The sequence below is a fragment of the Oncorhynchus keta genome, unplaced genomic scaffold, assembly GCF_023373465.1.
Source record: "Oncorhynchus keta strain PuntledgeMale-10-30-2019 unplaced genomic scaffold, Oket_V2 Un_contig_1897_pilon_pilon, whole genome shotgun sequence".
In the NCBI taxonomy this organism is placed as follows: domain Eukaryota; kingdom Metazoa; phylum Chordata; class Actinopteri; order Salmoniformes; family Salmonidae; genus Oncorhynchus; species Oncorhynchus keta.
Genome location: NW_026281219.1, coordinates 23958 through 43590, shown reverse-complemented (window position 1 = coordinate 43590; position 19633 = coordinate 23958). Strand labels below are relative to the sequence as shown.

The 19633-nt window shown below is 45.9% G+C and overlaps 1 protein-coding gene across 1 annotated transcript in view; it reads left to right on the top strand.

Moving 5' to 3' along the window:
* LOC127920331 (unconventional myosin-XV-like) overlaps positions 1 to 19633 on the top strand; it is a gene marked incomplete at its 3' end in the record, with an annotated part of 105236 nt that overhangs the window by 66511 nt on the left and 19092 nt on the right. The window contains exons 12-17 of the mRNA XM_052504249.1: positions 118 to 176; positions 1266 to 1389; positions 3743 to 3838; positions 11680 to 11811; positions 11985 to 12110; positions 14915 to 14992. Of these exons, the coding sequence (XP_052360209.1) occupies positions 118 to 176; positions 1266 to 1389; positions 3743 to 3838; positions 11680 to 11811; positions 11985 to 12110; positions 14915 to 14992 (615 nt within the window). The remainder of the gene's footprint in view (positions 1 to 117; positions 177 to 1265; positions 1390 to 3742; positions 3839 to 11679; positions 11812 to 11984; positions 12111 to 14914; positions 14993 to 19633) is intronic.

The following is a 19633-nucleotide window of genomic DNA, read 5'->3' as shown; positions in this document are numbered from 1 at the left end:
CATTTGACACTGCACATTTAACTTTCCTTTGATTGGTTGTGATGAGTTGTGTTCCACCAATCCGAGCTGTGTGTTCTGTTGGTAACTAACTGACCTCTCTGTGTTGTGTCTCTCCAGGAGACCATGAGGGAGAAGATCTACACCCCTCTGACGGTAGAGAGTGCTGTAGACGCCAGGTAGGAACCACAGATAATACACCCTAACTTCACTACAACTCCCAGCATGCACTCTTCAGCGTGCTGTAGACGCCAGGTAGGAACCACAGATAATACACCCTAACTTCACTACAACTCCCAGCATGCACTCTTCAGCGTGCTGTAGACGCAAGGTAGGAACCACAGATAATACACCCTAACTTCACTACAACTCCCAGCATGCACTCTTCACCGTGCTGTAGACGCCAGGTAGGATCCACAGATAATACACTCTAACTTCACTACAACTCCCAGCATGCACTCTTCACCGTGCTGTAGACGCCAGGTAGGATCCACAGATAATACACTCTAACTTCACTACAACTCCCAGCATGCACTCTTCAGCGTGCTGTAGACGCCAGGTAGGAACCACAGATAATACACCCTAACTTCACTACAACTCCCAGCATGCACTCTTCACCGTGCTGTAGACGCCAGGTAGGATCCACAGATAATACACCCTAACTTCACTACAACTCCCAGCATGCACTATTCAGCGTGCTGTAGACGCCAGGTAGGAACCACAGATAATACACCCTAACTTCACTACAACTCCCAGCATGCACTCTTCAGCGTGCTGTAGACGCCAGGTAGGAACCACAGATAATACACCCTAACTTCACTACAACTCCCAGCATGCACTCTTCAGCGTGCTGTAGACGCCAGGTAGGAACCACAGACAATACACCCTAACTTCACTACAACTCCCAGCATGCACTCTTCACCGTGCTGTAGACGCCAGGTAGGATCCACAGATAATACACTCTAACTTCACTACAATTCCCAGCATGCACTCTTCAGCGTGCTGTAGACGCCAGTAGGAACCACAGATAATACACCCTAACTTCACTACAACTCCCAGCATGCACTCTTCAGCGTGCTGTAGACGCCAGGTAGGAACCACAGATAATACACTCTAACTTCACTACAACTCCCAGCATGCACTATTCAGCGTGCTGTTGACATGCCACTTGTTAATCTGTCTGTCTGTCTGTCTGTCTGTCTGTCTGTCTGTCTGTCTGTCTGTCTGTCTGTCTGTCTGTCTGTCTGTCTGTCTGTCTCCTGCTCCAGAGATGCTGTTGCCAAGATCCTGTACTCTCTGTTGTTCCACTGGCTGACTGAGAGGATTAATGGACAGGTGTATCCTCGACATCACGCACTGTCAATATCTGTGCTGGATATATATGGCTTTGAGGTACTCCACTTTATCCTTCCCTCCATCTCTCTCCCCTCTGTCTGTCCCTCCATCTCTCCTCTGTCTGTCCCTCCATCTCTCTCTCCCTCTGTCTGTCCCTCCATCTCTCTCTCCCTCTGTCTGTCCCTCCATCTCTCTCTCCCTCTGTCTGTCCCTCCATCTCTCTCCCTCTGTCTGTCCCTCCACCTCTCTCCCTCTGTCTGTCCCTCCATCTCTCTCTCCCCTCTGTCTGTCCCTCCATCTCTCTCTCCTCTGTCTGTCCCTCCATCTCTCTCTCCCTCTGTCCCTCCATCTCTCTCTCCTCTGTCTGTCCCTCCATCTCTCTCCCCTCTGTCTGTCCCTCCATCTCTCTCTCCCTCTGTCTGTCTCTCCATCTCTCTCTCCCCTCTGTCCCTCCATCTCTCTCTCCCTCTGTCTGTCCATCTCTCTCTCCCTCTGTCTGTCCCTCCACCTCTCTCCCTCTGTCTGTCCCTCCATCTCTCTCCCTCTGTCTGTCCCTCCACCTCTCTCCCTCTGTCTGTCCCTCCATCTCTCTCTCCCTCTGTCTGTCCATCTCTCTCTCCTCTGTCTGTCCCTCCACCTCTCTCTCCCTCCGTCTGTCCCTCCACCTCTCTCTCTCTGTCTGTCCCTCCACCTCTCTCCCTCTGTCTGTCCCTCCATCTCTCTCTCCCTCCGTCTGTCCCTCCATCTCTCTCTCCCCTCTGTCTGTCCCTCCATCTCTCTCTCCTCTGTCTGTCCCTCCATCTCTCTCCCTCTGTCTGTCCCTCCATCTCTCTCCCTCCGTCTGTCCCTCCATCTCTCTCCCTCTGTCTGTCCCTCCATCTCTCTCTCCCCTCTGTCTGTCCCTCCATCTCTCTCCCTCTGTCTGTCCCTCCATCTCTCTCTCCCTCTGTCTGTCCCTCCATCTCTCTCTCCCTCTGTCTGTCCCTCCACCTCTCTCTCCCTCTGTCTGTCCATCCATCTCTCTCTCCCCCTGTCTGTCCCTCCATCTCTCTCTCCTCTGTCTGTCCCTCCATCTCTCTCCCTCTGTCTGTCCATCCATCTCTCTCTCCCCCTGTCTGTCCCTCCATCTCTCTCTCCCTCTGTCTGTCCCTCCATCTCTCTCCCTCTGTCTGTCCCTCCATCTCTCTCTCCCCCTGTCTGTCCCTCCACCTCTCTCTCCCTCTGTCTGTCCATCTATCTCTCTCCCTCTGTCTGCCTCCCTCCCTCCCTCCCTCTCGCTCCCTCTGTCTTTCCCTCCCTCCCTCCCTACGTCTGTTCCTCCCTCCATGTCTCTCTCTCTCCCTAGTTAAATAAAGGTTAAATTATTATAATATATATATATTTTTAAATATATTACTTTACCTTGCCAATTACTTAATTAACTCAGGAACACATGGGTGTGGAAGCATCTGCTTTCAATATACCTTGTATCCCTCATTAACTTGTGTTTCCATTATTCTGTCAGTTAGCTGTATCTAACCCAGTATCTCTGTCTCCTCCAGGACCTTCAACATCTCTGTCATTATTCTGTCAGTTAGCTGTATCTAACCCAGTATCTCTGTCTCCTCCAGGACCTTCAACATCTCTGTCATTATTCTGTCAGTTAGCTGTATCTAACCCAGTATCTCTGTCTCCTCCAGGACCTTCAACATCTCTGTCATTATTCTGTCAGTTAGCCGTATCTAACCCAGTATCTCTGTCTCCTCCAGGACCTTCAACATCTCTGTCATTATTCTGTCAGTTAGCTGTATCTAACCCAGTATCTCTGTCTCCTCCAGGACCTTCAACATCTCTGTCATTATTCTGTCAGTTAGCTGTATCTAACCCAGTATCTCTGTCTCCTCTAGGACCTTCAACATCTCTGTCATTATTCTGTCAGTTAGCTGTATCTAACCCAGTATCTCTGTCATTATTCTGTCAGTTAGCTGTATCTAACCCAGTATCTCTGTCTCCTCTAGGACCTTCAACATCTCTGTCATTATTCTGTCAGTTAGCTGTATCTAACCCAGTATCTCTGTCTCCTCTAGGACCTTCAACATCTCTGTCATTATTCTGTCAGTTAGCTGTATCTAACCCAGTATCTCTGTCTCCTCCAGGACCTTCAACATCTCTGTCATTATTCTGTCAGTTAGCTGTATCTAACCCAGTACTCTGTCTCCTCCAGGACCTTCAACATCTCTGTCATTATTCTGTCAGTTAGCTGTATCTAACCCAGTATCTCTGTCTCCTCTAGGACCTTCAACATCTCTGTCATTATTCTGTCAGTTAGCTGTATCTAACCCAGTATCTCTGTCTCCTCCAGGACCTTCAACATCTCTGTCATTACTCTGTCAGTTAGCTGTATCTAACCCAGTATCTCTGTCTCCTCCAGGACCTGTCCTTCAACAGCTTTGAGCAGCTGTGTATTAACTATGCTAATGAGTACCTGCAGTTCTTCTTCAATAGGATCGTCTTCAGACAGGAGCAGGTGAGAGTTCTTATGCGTTATGATGCGTTATGAAGCCTGTATGAAGCCTATTTGACATCTGCCTGTCAGGAGAAGTACAGCAGGGAGCAGATCCTCTGGCAGGATGTCCTGTTATAATTTTCGGGATGCATTATGAATCCTTATGAAGCCTTATGAAGCCCGTATGAAGCCTTATGAAGCCTTATGAAGCGTTATGAAGCATTATGAAGCCTTATGAAGCCCGTATGAAGCCTTATGAAGCGTTATGAAGCATTGTGAAGCATTATGAAGCCTTATGAAGCCTTATGAGGCCTTATGAAGCCCGTATGAAGCCTTATGAAGCCTTATGAAGCAGTAGGAAGCCTTACTTTAAGCCTTATGAAGCCTTATGAAGCCTTATGAAGCCTGTATGAAGCCTTATGAAGCCTTATGAAGCCTGTATGAAGCCTGTATGAAGCCTTATGAAGCCTTAAGAAGCTGTATGAAGCCTTACGAAGCCTTTATGTGGTGTGTTATTTTACATTAACATGTTGGTCATTTAGCAGACGTTCTTATCCAGAGAGACTTACAGTTACTGCGTTCAGCTGAAGATAGCTAGGTGATTGCTAGGTGGGACAACCACATATCACAGGCACAGAATGCAAATTGTCTGGGTAGCAATCTGTTCAAGAGTCTTATGGCCTGGGGGTAGAAGCTGTTCAGGAGTCTTATGGCCTGGGGGTAGAAGCTGTTCAGGAGTCTTATGGCCTGGGGGTAGAAGCTGTTCAGGAGTCTTATGGCCTGGGGGTAGAAGCTGTTCAGGAGTCTTATGGCCTGGGGGTAGAAGCTGTTCAGGAGTCTTATGGCTTGGGGGTAGAAGCTGTTCATGAGTCTTATGGCCTGGGGGTAGAAGCTGTTCAGGAGTCTTATGGCTTGGGGGTAGAAGCTGTTCAGGAGTCTTATGGCTTGGAGGTAGAAGCTGTTCAGGAGTCTTATGGCTTGGGGGTAGAAGCTGTTCAGGAGTCTTATGGCCTGGGGGTAGAAGCTGTTCAGGAGTCTTATGGCTTGGAGGTAGAAGCTGTTCAGGAGTCTTATGGCTGGGTGGTAGAAGCTGTTTAGAAGCCTTTTGGACCTAGACTTGGCGCTCAGGTACCGCTTGCCATGCGGTAGCAGAGAGAACAGTCTATGACTAGGGTGGCTGGAGTCTTTGACAATTTCTAGGGCCTTCCTCTGACACCGCCTGGTATAGAGGTCCTGGATGGCAGGAAGCTTGGCGCCAGTGATTTCCTCGGCCGTTCGCACTACCCTCTGTAGTGCCTTGCGGTCGGAGGCCGAGCAGTTGCCGTACCAGGCAGGATGCTCTCGATGGTGCAGCTGTAGAACCTTTTGAGGATCTGAGGACTTCTCAGTCTCCTGAGGGGAATAGGTTTTGGCGTGCCCTCTTCATGACTGTCTTGGTGTGCTTGGATCATTCTAGTTTGTTGGTGATGTGGAGACCAAGGAACTTGAAGCTCTCAACTTGCTCCACTACATGCTGCCCCGTTGATGAGAATGGGGGCGTGCTCGGTCCTCCTTTTCCTGTAGTCCACAATCATCTGCTTAATCTTGACTACCCTCACCACCTGGTGGCAACCTGTCAGGAAGTCCAGGATCCAGTTGCAGAGGGAGGTGTTTAGTCCCAGGGTCCGTAGCTTAGTGATGAGCTTTGAGGGAACTATGGTGTTGAATGCTGAGCTGTAGTCAATGAATAGCATTCACACATAGGTGTTCCTTTTGTCCAGGTGGGAAAGGGCAGTGTGGAGTGCAATAGGGATTGCATAATCTGTTGATCTGTGTCACTGGGCAGTTCCTCGGCTGTGCTTCCCTTTGTAGTCTGTAATAGCTTGCAAGCCCTGCCACATAAGACGAGCGTCGGAGCCGGTGTCGTACGATTCAATCTTAGTCCTGTATTGACGCTTTGCCTGTTTGATGGTTCGTCGCAGGGCATAACAGGATTTATTATAAGCTTCCGGGTTACAGTCCCACTCCTTGAAACTCCTCTAGCCTTTAACTCAGTGCGGATGTTGCCTGTAATCCATGGCTTCTGGTTGGGGTATGTACGCACGGTCACTGTGAGGACGATGTCATCGATGCACTGATAAACCCAGTGACTCATGTGGTGAATCCTCAATGCCATCGGATGAATCACAGATCATATTCCAGTCTGAGCAAAACAGTCCTGTAGTTTAGCATCTGCTTCATCTGACCATTTTTTATCGACCGAGTCACTGGTACTTCCTGATTTAATTTTTTGCTTGTAAGCAGGAATCAGGAGGATAATTATGGTCAGATTTACCAAATGGAGGGAGAGGGAGAGCTTTGTATGCGTCTCTGTGTGTGGTGTGAAGGTGGTCTAGAATTTCAGCCCTCTGGTTGCACATTTAACATGCTGATAGAAATGAGGTAAAACAGATTTTAGTTTCCCTGCATTAAAGTCCACGGCCACTAGGAGCGCCACCTCTGGATGAGCGTTTTCCTGTTTGCTTATGGCGGAATACAGCTCATTGAGTGAGGTCTTAGTGCCGGCATCGGTCTGTGTTGGTATGTAGACAGCTATGAAAAATACAGATGAAAACTCTAGGTAGATAGTGTGGTCTACAGCTTATCATGAGATACTCTACCTCAGGTGAGCAAAACTTCCTTAGATATCCAAAACCTCGCCTGAGATAGAGTATTATAAGAGAACAGGAGAGTGACATGTCTTCTATAAGAGGCAGGTTTATAAGAGGACAGGACACTGACATGCGCAGACCAGCTGGCCGGTGTGTTTACCGACATATTCAATCAATCCCTATACCAGCCCACATGCTTCAAGAGGGCCACCATTGTTCCTGTTCCCAAGAAAGCTAAGGTAACTGAGCTAAACGACTACCGCCCGTAGCACTCACTTCCGTCATCATGAAGTGCTTTGAGAGACTAGTCAAGGACCATATCACCTCCACCCTACCTGACACCCTAGACCCACTCCAATTTGCTGACCGCCCAAATAGGTCCACAGACGATGCAATCTCAACCACACTGCACACTGCCCTAACCCACCTGGACAAGAGGAATACCTATGTGAGAATGCTGTTCATTGACTACAGCTCGGCATTCAACACCATAGTACCCTCCAAGCTCGTCATCAAGCTCGAGACCCTGGGTCTCGACCCCGCCCTGTGCAACTGGGTACTGGACTTCCTGACGGGCCGCCCCCAGGTGGTGAGGGTAGGCAACAACATCTCCTCCCCCCGCTGATCCTCAACACGGGGGCCCCACAAGGGTGCGTTCTGAGCCCTCTCCTGTACTCCCTGTTCACCCACGACTGCGTGGCCACGCACGCCTCCAACTCAATCATCAAGTTTGCGGACGACACAACAGTGGTAGGCGTGATTACCAACAACGACGAGACGGCCTACAGGGAGGAGGTGATGGCCCTCGGAGTGTGGTGTCAGGAAAATAACCTCACACTCAACGTCAACAAAACTAAGGAGATGATTGTGGACTTCAGGAAACAGCAGAGGGAACACCCCTATCCACATCGATGGAACAGTAGTGGAGAGGGTAGCAAGTTTTAAGTTCCTCGGCATACACATCACAGACAAACTGAATTGGTCCACTCACACTGACAGCGTCGTGAAGAAGGCGCAGCAGCGCCTCTTCAACCTCAGGAGGCTGAAGAAATTCGGCTTGTCACCAAAAGCACTCACAAACTTCTACAGATGCACAATCGAGAGCATCCTGGCGGGCTGTATCACCGCCTGGTACGGCAACTGCTCCGTCCTCAACCGTAAGGCTCTCCAGAGGGTAGTGAGGTCTGCACAATGCATCACCGGGGGCAAACTACCTGCCCTCCATGACACCTACACCACCCGATGTCACAGGAAGGCCTTAAAGATCATCAAGGACAACAACCACCCGAGCCACTGCCTGTTCACCCCGCTATCATCCAGAAGGCGAGGTCAGTACAGGTGCATCAAAGCTGGTACCGAGAGACTGAAAAACAGCTTCTATCTCAAGGCCATCAGACTGTTAAACAGCCACCACTAACATTGAGTGGCTGCTGCCAACACACTGTCATTGACACTGACCCAACTCCAGCCATTTTAATAATGGGAATTGATGGGAATTATGTAAATATATCACTAGCCACTTTAAACAATGCTACCTTATATAATGTTACTTACCCTACAATATTCATCTCATATGCATACGTATATACTGTACTCTATATCATCGACTGCATCCTTATGTAACACATGTATCACTAGCCACTTTAACTATGCCACTTTGTTTACTTTGTCTACATACTCATCTCATATGTATATACTGTACTCGATACCATCTACTGTATGCTGCCCTGTACCATCACTCATTCATATATCCTTATGTACATATTCTTTATCCCCTTACACTGTGTATAAGACAGTAGTTTTGGAATTGTTAGTTAGATTACTTGTTGGTTATCACTGCATTGTCGGAACTAGAAGCACAAGCATTTCGCTACACTCGCATTAACATCTGCTAACCATGTGTATGTGAAAAATAACATTTGATTTGATTAGATTTGAAGAGGACAGGAGACTGACATGTCTTATATAAGAGACAGGGTTATAAGAGGACAGGAGACTGACATGTCTTTTATAAGAGGCAGGGTTATAAGAGGACAGGAGACTGACATGTCTTATATAAGAGACAGGGTTATAAGAGGACAGGAGACTGACATGTCTTATATAAGAGACAGGGTTATAAGAGGACAAGAGACTGACATGTCTTATATAAGAGACAGGGTTATAAGAGGACAGGAGACTGACATGTCTTATATAAGAGACAGGGTTATAAGAGGACAGGAGACTGACATGTCTTATATAAGAGACAGGGTTATAAGAGGACAGGAGACTGACATGTCTTATATAAGAGACAGGGTTATAAGAGGACAGGAGACTGACATGTCTTATATAAGAGACAGGGTTATAAGAGGACAGGAGACTGACATGTCTTATATAAGAGACAGGGTTATAAGAGGACAGGGAGACTGACATGTCTTATATAAGAGACAGGGTTATAAGAGGACAGGAGACTGACATGTCTTATATAAGAGACAGGGTTATAAGAGGACAGGAGACTGACATGTCTTATATAAGAGGCAGGGTTATAAGAGGACAGGAGACTGACATGTCTTATATAAGAGACAGGGTTATAAGAGGACAGGACACTGACATGTCTTATATAAGAGACAGGGTTATAAGAGGACAGGAGACTGATATGTCTTATATAAGAGACAGGGTTATAAGAGGACAGGAGACTGACATGTCTTATATAAGAGACAGGGTTATAAGAGGACAGGAGACTGATATGTCTTATATAAGAGGCAGGGTTATAAGAGGACAGGACACTGACATGTCTTATATAAGAGACAGGGTTATAAGAGGACAGGAGACTGACATGTCTTATATAAGAGACAGGGTTATAAGAGGACAGGAGACTGACATGTCTTATATAAGAGACAGGGTTATAAGAGGACAGGAGACTGACATGTCTTATATAAGAGACAGGGTTATAAGAGGACAGGAGACTGACATGTCTTATATAAGAGACAGGGTTATAAGAGGACAGGACACTGACATGTCTTATATAAGAGACAGGGTTATAAGAGGACAGGAGACTGACATGTCTTATATAAGAGCCAGGGTTATAAGAGGACAGGAGACTGACATGTCTTATATAAGAGCCAGGGTTATAAGAGGACAGGAGACTGACATGTCTTATATAAGAGGCAGGGTTATAAGAGGACAGGAGACTGACATGTCTTATATAAGAGGCAGGGTTATAAGAGGACAGGAGACTGACATGTCTTATATAAGAGACAGGGTTATAAGAGGACAGGAGACTGACATGTCTTATATAAGAGACAGGGTTATAAGAGGACAGGGCACTGACCTGTCTTATATAAGAGACAGGGTTATAAGAGGACAGGACACTGACATGTCTTATATAAGAGACAGGGTTATAAGAGGACAGGAGACTGACATGTCTTATATAAGAGACAGGGTTATAAGAGGACAGGAGAGTGACATGTCTTCTATAAGAGACAGGGTTATAAGAGGACAGGAGACTGACATGTCTTATATAAGAGACAGGGTTATAAGAGGACAGGAGACTGACATGTCTTATATAAGAGACAGGGTTATACGAGGACAGTAGACTGACATGTCTTATATAAGAGACAGGGTTATAAGAGGACAAGAGACTGACATGTCTTATATAAGAGACAGGGTTATAAGAGGACAGGACACTGACATGTCTTATATAAGAGACAGGGTTATAAGAGGACAGGAGACTGACATGTCTTATATAAGAGGCAGGGTTATAAGAGGACAGGAGACTGACATGTCTTATATAAGAGGCAGGGTTATAAGAGGACAGGAGACTGACATGTCTTATATAAGAGACAGGGTTATAAGAGGACAGAAGGGAGCAGATCCCGTGGCAGTATGTCCTGTTCCAAAGTGTTATTGTCAAAAAGCCTCAAAAGATACTCAAAAACAAACAAACAAGAACAAAAAACAGAATTCCACAAGAGAGTCCACCGGGATCAACAAGAGTACACAGAGTACTAGGGCTGGGTGCTAACATACAAACACAGAGCAAAGAACTGAGGAAAACAAAGGGTTTAAATACAATCAGGGGAAACGAGGCACAGGTGCAAATAATAATGGGGATCAAGGGAAAACAAAAGGTCAAAAGGCACAATGGGGGCATCTAGTGACCAAAACCGGAACAACCCTGGCCAAATCCTGACAGTTATAATGTGTTATGAAGCCTGTATGTCATGTGTCTGTCAGGAGGAGTACAACAGGGAGCAGATCCCCTGGCAGTATGTCCTGTTCCAAAGTGTTATAATGCGATATGAAGCCTGTATGTCATGTGTCTGTCAGGAGGAGTACAACAGGGAGCAGATCCCGTGGCAGTATGTCCTGTTCCAAAGTGTTATAATGCGATATGAAGCCTGTATGTCATGTGTCTGTCAGGAGGAGTACAACAGGGAGCAGATCCCTGGCAGTATGTCCTGTTCCAAAGTGTTATAATGCGATATGAAGCCTGTATGTCATGTGTCTGTCAGGAGGAGTACAACAGGGAGCAGATCCCCTGGCAGTATGTCCTGTTCCAAAGTGTTATAATGCGATATGAAGCCTGTATGTCATGTGTCTGTCAGGAGGAGTACAACAGGGAGCAGATCCCCTGGCAGTATGTCCTGTTCCAAAGTGTTATAATGCGATATGAAGCCTGTATGTCATGTGTCTGTCAGGAGGAGTTCAACAGGGAGCAGATCCCTGGCAGTATGTCCTGTTCCAAAGTGTTATAATGCGATATGAAGCCTGTATGTCATGTGTCTGTCAGGAGGAGTACAACAGGGAGCAGATCCCCTGGCAGTATGTCCTGTTCCAAAGTGTTATAATGCGATATGAAGCCTGTATGTCATGTGTCTGTCAGGAGGAGTACAACAGGGAGCAGATCCCCTGGCAGTATGTCCTGTTCCAAAGTGTTATAATGCGATATGAAGCCTGTATGTCATGTGTCTGTCAGGAGGAGTACAACAGGGAGCAGATCCCCTGGCAGTATGTCCTGTTCCAAAGTGTTATAATGCGATATGAAGCCTGTATGTCATGTGTCTGTCAGGAGGAGTACAACAGGGAGCAGATCCCTGGCAGTATGTCCTGTTCCAAAGTGTTATAATGCGATATGAAGCCTGTATGTCATGTGTCTGTCAGGAGAAGTACAACAGGGAGCAGATCCCCTGGCAGTATGTCCTGTTCCAAAGTGTTATAATGCGATATGAAGCCTGTATGTCATGTGTCTGTCAGGAGGAGTACAACAGGGAGCAGATCCCGTGGCAGGACATCCCATTCAGCGACAACCAGTCCTGCATCGACCTCATCTCCTCTAAGCCCCATGGGATACTGAAGATCCTGGATGACCAGAGCTGCTTTCCCCAGGTACACACACACACACACACACACACACACACACACACACACACACACACACACACACACACACACACACACACACACACACACACACACACACACACACACACACACACACACACACACACACACTTGACTGTGCTGAGTCGTTGGTTGATGCTCTGTTCCTCTGTTGCTAGGCGACAGACCACACCTTCCTCCAGAAGTGTCATTATCACCATGGTAACAACAAGATCTACCTGAAGCCAAAGATGCCCCTCCCAGAATTCACCATCAAACACTTCGCTGGCCCAGTCACCTACCAGGTACTCACACACACACACACACCTGCCAGGTACAGACACCTGCCAGGTACACCCACACACACACACCTGCCAAGTACACACACACACCTGCCAGGTACAGACACCTGCCAGGTACACCCACACACACACACCTGCCAAGTACACACACACACCTGCCAGGTACAGACACCTGCCAGGTACACCCACACACACACACCTGCAAAGTACACACACACACCTGCCAAGTACACACACACCTGCCAGGTACACACACACCTGCCAGGTACACACACCTGCCAGGTACACACACACACCTGCCAGGTACACACACACTCCTAACAGGTACACACACACACACTCCTACCAGGTACACACACACACACACCTGCCAGGTACACACACACTCCTACCAGGTACACACACACTCCTACCAGGTACACACACACTCCTAACAGGTACACACACACACACACACACACACACTCCTAACAGGTACACACACACACCTGCCAGATAACACACACCTATAGTTGTGGGTAGTGTGTATGTAGTGAATCCCGACGAGACCCATGAGGATGAGAGCAGAATCAGTTTCCCCAATGCAGCTCGTTGGTTGGATAATGTTCCCATTTATTGTGAATATTAAAAAACTAAAATGAAAGCTTTTGGTGAACTAACACTCCTCCTTACTAGCATGGTGAACTAACACTCCTCCTTACTAGCATGGTGAACTAACACTCCTTACTAGCATGGTGAACTAACACTCCTCCTTACTAGCATGGTGAACTAACACTCCTTACTAGCATGGTGAACTAACACTCCTCCTTACTAGCATGGTGAACTAACACTCCTCCTTACTAGCATGGTGAACTAACACTCCTCCTTACTAGCATGGTGAACTAACACTCCTCCTTACTAGCATGGTGAACTAACACTCCTCCTTACTAGCATGGTGAACTAACACTCCTCCTTACTAGCATGGTGAACTAACACTCCTCCTTACTAGCATGGTGAACTAACACTCCTCCTTACTAGCATGGTGAACTAACACTCCTTACTAGCATGGTGAACTAACAAACTCCTTACCCAACACAGTAAATGAGACAGACAAACATCCCATATTACCCAACACAGTAAATGAGACAGACCAAAACATCCCATATTACCCAACACAGTAAATGAGACAGACCAAAACATCCCATATTACACAACACAGTAAATGAGACAGACCAAAACATCCCATATTACACAACACAGTAAATGAGACAGACCAAAACATCCCATATTACAGTAAATGAGACAGACCAAAACATCCCATATTACCCAACACAGTAAATGAGACAGACCAAAACATCCCATATTACCCAACACAGTAAATGAGACAGACCAAAACATCCCATATTACCCAACACAGTAAATGAGACAGACCAAAACATCCCATATTACCCAACACAGTAAATGAGACAGACCAAAACATCCCATATTACACAACACAGTAAATGAGACAGACCAAAACATCCCATATTACAGTAAATGAGACAGACCAAAACATCCCATATTACACAACACAGTAAATGAGACAGACCAAAACATCCCATATTACCACAACACAGTAAATGAGACAGACCAAAACATCCCATATTACCCAACACAGTAAATGAGACAGACCAAAACATCCCATATTACCCAACACAGTAAATGAGACAGACCAAAACATCCCATATTACCCAACACAGTAAATGAGACAGACCAAAACATCCCATATTACCCAACACAGTAAATGAGACAGACCAAAACATCCCATATTACCCAACACAGTAAATGAGACAGACCAAAACATCCCATATTACCCAACACAGTAAATGAGACAGACCAAAACATCCCATATTACCCAACACAGTAAATGAGACAGACCAAAACATCCCATATTACCCAACACAGTAAATGAGACAGACCAAAACATCCCATATTACACAACACAGTAAATGAGACAGACCAAAACATCCCATATTACCCAACACAGTAAATGAGACAGACCAAAACATCCCATATTACCCAACACAGTAAATGAGACAGACCAAAACATCCCATATTACCCAACACAGTAAATGAGACAGACCAAAACATCCCATATTACCCAACACAGTAAATGAGACAGACCAAAACATCCCATATTACCCAACACAGTAAATGAGACAGACCAAAACATCCCATATTACCCAACACAGTAAATGAGACAGACCAAAACATCCCATATTACACAACACAGTAAATGAGACAGACCAAAACATCCCATATTACCCAACACAGTAAATGAGACAGACCAAAACATCCCATATTACCCAACACAGTAAATGAGACAGACCAAAACATCCCATATTACCTAACACAGTAAATGAGACAGACCAAAACATCCCATATTACGATGGTAAAATGAGACAGACCAAAACATCCCATATTACCTAAACACAGTAAATGAGACAGACTGTAACATCCCATATTACCCAACACAGTAAATGAGACAGACCAAAACATCCCTATTACACAAAGACAGTAAATGAGACAGACCAAAACATCCCATATTACCCAACACAGTAAATGAGAGAGGTTAGAACAGACCAAAACATCCCATATTACACAACACAGTAAATGAGACAGACCAAAACATCCCATATTCTCGAACTGTAAATGAGACAGACCAAAACATCAATTAACAACACAGTAAATGAGACAGACCAAAACAGATCCGACAGTCGATGGCTTATAATATGGTTTCTTCCTAATATGGTTTCTTCCTGTTATACCTTCTGTCATCTCTCTGTTAGGTTCACAAGTTTCTGGATAAGAACTACGACCAGGTTGGACAGCAGGTTCTCGATCTGTTCAGCCACAGCAAGAACAAGGTAGGAGGGGTAGGAGGGGTTAGAGGTTATAACTAGGACCAGGTTGTACAGCAGGTTCTCGATCTGTTCAGCCACAGCAAGAACAAGGTTTAGGGTTAGGGGTTAGGGTTAGTTAGGGGTTAGAGGTTAGGGGTTAGGGGTTAGAACTAGGACCAGGTTGGACAGCAGGTTCTCGATCTGTTCAGCCACAGCAAGAACAAGGTAGGAGGGGTTAGAGGTTAGAGGTTAGAGGTTAGAACTAGGACCAGGTTGGACAGCAGGTTCTCGATCTGTTCAGCCACAGCAAGAACAAGGTAGGAGGGGTTAGGGGTTAGTTAGAACTAGGTTAGGGGTTAGGGGTTAGAGGTTAGGGGGATTAGGGGTTAGAACTAGGACCAGGTTGTACAGCAGGTTCTCGATCTGTTCAGCCACAGCAAGAACAAGGTAGGAGGGGTTAGAGGTTAGGGGTTAGAGGTTAGAACTAGGACCAGGTTGGACAGCAGGTTCTCGATCTGTTCAGCCACAGCAAGAACAAGGTAGGAGGGGTTAGAGGTTAGGGGTTAGGGGTTAGAGGTTAGGGGTTAGGGGTTAGAACTAGGACCAGGTTGGACAGCAGGTTCTCGATCTGTTCAGCCACAGCAAGAACAAGGTAGGAGGGGTTAGGGGTTAGGTTAGAACTAGGTTAGGGGTTAGACAGTTAGGGGTTAGGGGTTAGAACTAGGACCAGGTTGGACAGCAGGTTCTCGATCTGTTCAGCCACAGCAAGAACAAGGTAGGAGGGGTTAGGGTTAGGGGTTAGGGTTAGGGGTTAGAGGTTATAACTAGGATCAGGTTGGACAGCAGGTTCTCGATCTGTTCAGCCACAGCAAGAACAAGGTAGGAGGGTTAGAGGTTAGGGGTTAGAGGTTAGAACTAGGACCAGGTTGGACAGCAGGTTCTCGATCTGTTCAGCCACAGCAAGAACAAGGTAGGAGGGTTAGAGGTTAGGGGTTAGAACTAGGGGTTGGAGGGTTCTCGATTAGCCACAGCAAGGTTAGGGGTTAGGGTTAGAGGGTTAGAACTAGGACCAGGTTGGACAGCAGGTTCTCGATCTGTTCAGCCACAGCAAGAACAAGGTAGGAGGGGTTAGGGGTTAGGGGTTAGAGGTAGGACCAGGTTGGACAGGGGTCTGTTCAGCAGGTTAGGGGTTAGAGGTTAGGGGTTAGAACTAGGACCAGGTTGTACAGCAGGTTCTCGATCTGTTCAGCCACAGCAAGAACAAGGTAGGAGGGGTTAGAGGTTAGGGGTTAGGGTTAGAACTAGGACCAGGTTGGACAGCAGGTTCTCGATCTGTTCAGCCACAGCAAGAACAAGGTAGGAGGGGTTAGAGGTTAGGGGTTAGAGGTTAGTTAGGGGTTAGGGGTTAGCAGGTTCTCGATCTGTTCAGCCACAGGAACAAGGTAGGAGGGTAGGTTAGGGGTTAGGGGTTAGAACTAGGACCAGGTTGGACAGCAGGTTCTCGATCTGTTCAGCCACAGCAAGAACAAGGTAGGAGGGTTAGAGGTTAGAGGTTAGGGGTTAGAGGTTAGGGGTTAGGGGTTAGAACTAGGACCAGGTTGGACAGCAGGTTCTCGATCTGTTCAGCCACAGCAAGAACAAGGTAGGAGGGTTAGAGGTTAGGGGTTAGGGGTTAGAGGTTAGGGGTTAGGGGTTAGAACTAGGACCAGGTTGGACAGCAGGTTCTCGATCTGTTCAGCCACAGCAAGAACAAGGTAGGAGGGGTTAGGGCTTAGAGGTTAGGGGTTAGAACTAGTCATGTAATGGTGTTATTAAACTAAACCAGACAATAGTTGATCTATTTACCTAGTCATAAATCATTTGGGCTGCAGGTGATAATGCTTATTGCTAACAGCACATCTGATAATATAGACCATAAGCTAGATGCATGGGACAATATATTTGTAATAATAAACCTGATTTCTACCAATATGTTACCTGGCACCTTTCTGGAGTTTCTTTTCTTTACTTCTGGAGTAGAATGTCAAAGAGTCACAGCTTCCTGCCACATACAGTGGAGTCAATAAAACTCGTTTTTCAACCATTCCACAACTTTCTTGTTAACAAACTATAGTTTGTCGGTTAGGACATCTACTCTGTGCATGACACAAGTCATTTATACAACAATTGTTTAAAGACAGGTTATTTCACTTATAATTCACTCTATCATAATTCCAGTGGGTCAGAAGTTTACATACACTTTAGAAGCTTCTGATAGGCTAATTGACATCATTTGAGTCAATTGGAGGTGTACCTGTGGATGTATTTCAAGGCCTACCTTCAAACTGAGTGCCTCTTTGCTTGACATCATGGGAAAATCAAAAGAAATCAGCCAAGACCTCAGAAGAATTTGTAGACCTTCACAAGTCTGGTTCATCATTGGGAGCAATTTTCAAATGCCTGAATGTACCACGTTCATCTGTACAAACAATAGTACTCAAGTATAAACACCATGGGACCACGCAGCCATCATACCGCTCAGGAAGGAGACGCGTTCTGTCTCCTAGAGATGAACGTACTTTGGTGCAAAATGTGCAAATCAATCCCAGAACAACAGCAAAGGACCTTGTGAAGATGCTGGAGGAAACAGGTACAAAGTATCTATATCCACAGTAAAACGAGTCCTATATCAACATTACCTTGAAAGGCCGCTCAGCAAGGAAGAAGCCACTGCTCCAAAACCACCATAGAAAAGCCAGACTACGGTTTGCAACTGCACATGGGGACAAAGATCGTACTTTTTGGAGAAATGTCCTCTGGTCTGATGAAACAAAAACAGAACTGTTTGGCCAAAATGACCATCGTTATGTTTGGAGGAAAAAGGGGGAGGCTTGCAAGCCGAAGAACACCATCCCAACCGTGAAGCACAGGGGTGGTAGCATCATGTTGTGGGGGTGCTTTGCTGCAGGAGAGACTGGTGCACTTCACAATAGTTGGCATCATGAGGAGGGAAAATTATGTGGATATATTGAAGCAATATCTCAAGACATCAGTCAGGAAGTTAAAGTTTGGTCGCAAATGGGTCTTCCTGATGGACAATGACCCCAAGCATACTTCCAAAGTTGTGGCAAAATGGCTTAAGGACAACAAAGTCAAGGTATTGGAGTGGCCATCACAAAGCCTGACCTCAATCCCATAGAAAATGTGTGGGCAGAACTGAAAAGGCATGTGTGAGCAAGGAGGCCTACAAACCTGACTCAGTTACACCTGCTCTGTCAGGAGGAATGGCCCAAAATTGACCCAAGTTATTGTGGGAAGCTTGTGGAAGGCTACCCGAAATGTTTGACCCAAATAAAACAATTTAAAGGCAATGCTACCAAATACGAATTGAGTGTATGTAAAATTCTGAGCCACTGGGAATGTGGTGAAAGAAATAAAAGCTGAAATAAATCATTATCTCTACTATTATTCTGACATTTCACATTCTTAAAATCAAGTGGTGATCCTAACTGACCTAAGACAGTGAATGTTTACTAGGATTAAATGTCTGGAATTGTGAAAAACAGATTTTAAATGTATTTGGCTAAGGTGTATGTAAACTTTCAAAGCGTAAAAACATGATCAGGGGAGGACCCCCTCAGCAAGGAGACTGGAATTGTTCAATCTCACAGTTTAATACATGTACAAAACTAACCTATTTCCCTAAAAGCATGATGGTCATGACTTTCTTACGTGAAAGGGAAGATTAACTTGGCCCTAGACATCTGAAATCAGCCATGGGATGTGATGGTTTATTCCTGTCTCCAGATCAGTCAATGTAACTTGGCCCTAGACATCTGAGATCAGCCATGGGATTTGATGCTTTATCCCTGTCTCCAGATCAGTCAATGTAACTTGGCCCCAGATATCTGAGATCAGCCATGGATGTAATGCTTTATTCCAGAGTCAATGTAACTTGGCAGTATGTGATGGTTTATCCCTGTCTCCAGATCAGTCAATGTAACAAGACATCTGAGATCAGTCATTGTGATATCCCTGTCTCAGACATAATGAGCAAACATCCGTAACTGCAGACAACATCCTCCAGGGATAGGTAATTCACTAACCTGGTCTCTATACCTGTTCAGACAACATCCTCCAGGGATAGGTAAATCACTAATCTGGTCTTTATACCTGTTCAGACTACACCCTCCAGGGATAGTAATTCACTAACCTGGTCTTTATACCTGTTCAGACTACACCCTCCAGGGATAGGTACATCACTAGCCTGGTCTTTATACCTGTTCAGACATACACCCTCCAGGGATAGGTAATTCACTAACCTGGTCTTTAAACCAGACAACATGTTCAGACTTTACACCCTCCAGGGATAGGTAATTCACTCGCCTGGTCTTTATACCTGTTCAGACTACACCCTCCAGGGATAGGTAATTCACTAACCTGGTCTTTATACCTGTTCAGACTACACCCTCCAGGGATAGGTAATTCACTAACCTGGTCTTTATACCTGTTCAGACATCAGGGATAGGTAATTCCCTGGTCTTTATACCTGTTCAGACAACACCCTCCAGGGATAGGTAATTCACTAACCTGGTCTTCATACCTGTTCAGACAACATCCTCCAGGGATAGGTAATTCACTAACCTGGTCTTTATACCTGTTCAGACTACACCCTCCAGGGATAGT